This window comes from Atta colombica, unplaced genomic scaffold (genome assembly GCF_001594045.1).
Source record: "Atta colombica isolate Treedump-2 unplaced genomic scaffold, Acol1.0 scaffold92, whole genome shotgun sequence".
NCBI classification, from domain to species: Eukaryota; Metazoa; Arthropoda; class Insecta; order Hymenoptera; family Formicidae; genus Atta; species Atta colombica.
The window spans coordinates 1,784,597-1,789,481 of record NW_017259586.1 but is presented as its reverse complement, the minus strand read 5'-3'; the positions used below and the strand labels follow the sequence as shown (position 1 = coordinate 1,789,481).

The 4,885-nt window shown below is 31.8% G+C and overlaps 1 protein-coding gene across 1 annotated transcript in view; it reads right to left on the bottom strand.

Moving 5' to 3' along the window:
* Positions 1–939: 939 nt before the first annotated feature.
* Positions 940–4,885, bottom strand: part of LOC108693584 (synapsin) — a 40,986-nt gene continuing 37,040 nt past the window's right edge. Inside the window, exons 5-8 of the mRNA XM_018202615.1 lie at positions 3,666–3,871; positions 2,802–3,066; positions 2,496–2,742; positions 940–1,272 (exon numbers count right to left, since the gene is read on the bottom strand). Of these exons, the coding sequence (XP_018058104.1) occupies positions 1,091–1,272; positions 2,496–2,742; positions 2,802–3,066; positions 3,666–3,871 (900 nt within the window). The 3' untranslated portion in view covers positions 940–1,090. The remainder of the gene's footprint in view (positions 1,273–2,495; positions 2,743–2,801; positions 3,067–3,665; positions 3,872–4,885) is intronic.

Sequence of the window (4,885 nt, the reverse complement as noted above, 5' to 3'; positions counted from 1 at the left end):
GCAGTCTCGGTTAGCCAAAATGTTCAGAATAATGCCCGAATCTCCTCTTTTTTTGTCGTCTTCGATTATCTCGAATGACATAGGCGTACGAATATTTTTACAAACACTGCGAGATCGCCCAAAAGATGCCCATTGCCTGCCTTAATTTCTATCTCGCAATGCCTTTTCCCTTAATGACAATATGACACACGACGATCCGAACGTTAAGCCTAAAAGTGGGTGCTCGAAGTAAAACCGGTTGAGGAGATGCCAGGGGCCTACGGAGCGATTCCTGCTTTTATAGTGAATAAGCACGCTTATTGTTGATGTAAATAGTTTTGCTAGATATCGCGGTAGTAATTCGACTGACATTAAACTGATATTAAATGAGGTGTCATTTTCTTCGATTGAACTTGACTATCTTTAAATTCGTCAGTGTATATGGATTATATAGAATCTACTTTATACTTTCTAATCGTCATCTAGACATGATCACATGATCATGATTTTTTCGCTATACAGAACCTATCTCACTACAGCGCATTAGCTTATTAAATTGTTGAAAGAGAAAATCTTTATATATCTTTTAGTTTTATTCCCTAAAACACGTAATAATCATTATCAGCTTGTTCTTCGCTTGGTTTGATTGGCGTTTATTAATTAAAGCACTAAAAGTGCAAGTAAATCAAATTCAAGTCATCATCAAAAGTTCAAGAAAATTTAAAGCAAATAACCAGAAAATTGCTTTTTTGGTACCTTAAACCATGTGATTCGATCTATTTGTACTTTTAGCGCTTTAATTAATAGGCGAAATGCTTTTATTTTCCGATAACTTTCGATTAAATTTAAATGATTAGTGCACTTCGCGTGGCATGCAGTTTCGCGAATTTCCTACGACAATCTGCAAATATATAGATATTTACATGCTCCGCGTCAACTTTCGCATGATCGGCGCGTCGAGTGTGATGCCGTTTCATTCATGGAACATGCTTAGGGATCGCCGGAGAATTTCATGAGTTCGTGTTATTGTTGCCGACCTATTATCATTAGCTACCTCATCGCGAGAGTGCCCGACGTCTACACTCTCGCTACGTCGGCCATATCTTGTGGTCTACATGTCGCCAAATATACCGGCAAAAGTCTTTCGCAGATTCTTCATTGTGTCTTCGGTGTCTTCACTCGGAGCCTGCGACTGACTACCTTGTCGATGAAACGGCACTCTAGAAGGAAGTGGTGGTTCTTCAGTACGTCGGCCGACGGAAGGCGCGCTGCTTACCGTGCTTGATTGAGAAGCTACGAGAAAGCAGAGTATGTTATATCAAACAATGACTACGTTAAGCAGAAAAGCAACTTTGCTACTGTTGTAAGATTTTATAGTATGATTAGTTTATACATTTTAATCTAGTGACGAACTGAAGGCAAAGATCATATTAAAGAATTTTACAACAGCTGTAAAGCTGTTTTTTCTGCTGAACGCAATCAATGTGCTTTAAAAAGTAAAATGGGATTTTTAATAAAAAATAAAGAATATTTAGAAATAAAAAACATAAAAATATAAAAATAAAATAAATATTCTCTAATTGATTAATCGATATAGGATATTGTATTACACAATTGCATTTCTGATTAAAAATAGCAAAATAAATATTCATTTTTTGTGACTTTAAAGTAAGTAATATTCAAGTCCAAATCTTCACACATAATAGTCTATAATAATATTCATTTTTAAGAGTTTTGCTTTTATTTGACTTCTTTCTTAAAAGTATATAGAATAAACGCTGAATGTGCAATTTTTTGAAACTTCTATATTTTAAATTAATTAAATTAAAATTTTGAATTAATTAACTTTTGTTATGATTATAATTATAATATAATTATGAATTAATTCTTAATTATGAATTAATAACTGATTCTAAATTTATTATTAATATTTTAGAGAGAGAGAGAGAGAGAGGGGGGGGGGAGAGAGAGAGAGAGAGAGAGAGAGAGAGAGAATTTAGATATTTTTGAAAATTTAAATTTTTAAAAATTAGAATTTTATTCTGCATCCGAGCATTATATATTCATTTTATTTTCGAGAAACTGTAAAAAATAAAGCTCTACAGATATTCATGAAAATAACACAAACAATCCTCATCTTTGATCTAACGTACAGATTCTTCATTCTAGATTTGTTTTTATCTAAGTCCGCGCGATATTCATATAAGTCTTTATATTTAAAATTATCTTAAGTATTGTCTTATAAGATATAAATCAATAACAAAGTTAGCGTTTTAAGATATCACTTAAGCAATCTTAAAATAAGAACAAGTTAGAAATACCGAACTAGAAACCAATCATATTAAAGAATTGAGCGCTTATTGAATGATAGCGCATTTAATTAAGTAAAATTAAGTAAAAAATTACGGTCGAAAAGAGAAGACTGCTCAATATAACTCAATTCTCTGTATTTATTCAGATAAAAGGAATGTTAATCTTGTTAATCTCTAAAGCTCTAGCAAAAAATATAAGTATACCTTGAGAATCACGTCGCTGCAACTGATGATGACTGTCCGAGGCAGTGACGTCGCCAGTCATCGGTGCAGTGGAACCCACGGAACCTAAACTTCCTATACTAGCCATAGAGCCCATACTTCCGTGGGATCCCAAGGGTGCGGTCGGAGGTGCAGTTCGATCTTCTACCGGACTACCCACCTGGCTAGAACCCGACATCGAACCCCGCGAGGCCGTTTTCGTCAACATGCTCGGAGGTCGACAGTAAACCTGTAGATTGTATATTTTTAATTGATAGATCGATTCCGATTACTTAATTGCTCACGCACCTGCATCTTTGCGGTGACCAATTCAGCGATATGACGTCGATCCTCTTCCTGAGAGTCACCCATTAAGGATAACGCGCTATCGTTGACCTCGATAATATGCTCCCGACCGTCCTTACCCACCAGCAATTCAATCGCGCAAATATCTAATCCTCCGAATAATTGTGCCACATGATCGACCCATGTGCGATGTCGTTCACTTACAGAAAGCTGTTCTAGCATAGCCGATCCGGTGTTCGATTTCCAGTTGCCGCTTATGCTTTTTCGCCTATAAAAAGGCATATGTATATTATAAAGAATAATTGCTATAATTTTTTTATTTAATGTATTAAACAATGCAGTTAAATTATATATATTTGTAATTGTATATTATATTGTATATATTTGTAATTATATATTATTATTAGTTAAAATTGATTGAAAAATTTAATTTTAAAAATTCGGAAGAAATGTGTGGTGTGTACTATTTAAAAAAAACTTTTTAATGAGTTTGAAATATTTTTTATGATTATTAACATTCTTTCTTTTTTGATTATTAACATTTTTTATGATTATTAACATTTCTTTTAATTTTTGAAATTCAAAATGTTATGCTTTTTAGAACTATAAATTTTTTCACCTATAAAACACATATACATTATAAAGAATAATCATTAAAATAACTAACTATATTCTTTTTGACTATTATAACTAATTAAACTTGATAGAAAAAAATTTAATTCCAAGAAAATTCGATAAAATATACTCAATTTCTCTATAAACTCTTTTAAGAGTTTTAAAATATTTTTTATGATTATTTAAATTCTCTTAAATGTTTAATTGAAATTAAAAATATTATGTATTTTTTACAGTACTTTTGCGACTTACATGAAAGCTTTGTAATTGTTCCCAATTTTCTGTACGTGCACGTCGTACTTGGTATCGATATAGGGTTCCGCCGTGCAATAAGCGTTCGCCATAGCTGCCAACGAAGCAAGATCTAGAAATTCCTGATTTGTTTCCGCACGGGCCTTGCCGGTTCCGCCGTGGGCGTGGCCCAATTTTACTACGACAGGATATCGAGATGCGCTCACCTGCAATCAGAATAGATAATTGCTCCATGAGTCGTTAGGGAATAATTAGTGTGTCAGTATTCTATCAATGATTATCTCCTTCGTAATTGCCACAGTCCGATTAGTAATTTCTGACCAACATAATGTATGTTTCTCCAATTCGCTGTATGCATTAAAACACGATCTCAATTGTTGTCTGAAAATATTGTTTACTATACATTTTGCATTTGTAATGAGGATTGCAATGTTTTAATGTGTGAGAAATTATGTAGACAGATATAAATCTTTAGAAAAACATATTTTTGAATACGTTTATATTTTATACATATTGTTTTAGTGCATTGCAATGTAATTTTTAATGTTTAAAAAGATTTTATTTAATGTTACTTGATAGACATAAATAAAATAATATTAACTGAGAAATGGATCGAAGTGATGATACAATTTGTACAACAAATATTGTGAGAATCAAATGTTATGAACAAAATTCTACAGTTTAAATAATATTTTTGCAGCATTTGCCGATAATGCAATATTCCTCCATTTAGAATGATGGCAGAGTAATTTACTTTCATAAATTATTTGCCATAAAATATTTAAAATTACATTATCATTACAGTTTATGATATTATTTGACGTAAGTTTAACATACTTACGCAAAAATGAAATTTTTTTTTAATTTAATTCTTTTTTCATTGTAATGTAAATACAGTAATCGTGAATTTTATTTTATTTCACATTAATCGTATCATATAAAGAAGATACAAAGCGAAAGAGACATGTTTCTTAAGTTCCCGTTAGCATAGATAACCATGGAATTTCTTGTGATAGAAGAAGGACATAAATGCGAGAACTTAAGTACACGGGTTGCTTGTTGAATTGAATTCGTATGAGGTTTATTAAATTCTTCGTTTTTTTCCTATTAATCTATCTTAAGTATTTCCCATTACTTTACATATCTAATTAATTATCATTTCCTCCATTGCCAATTGTATTACTATCACTTATAAAACATCAAGTATAAAGATAATTAAA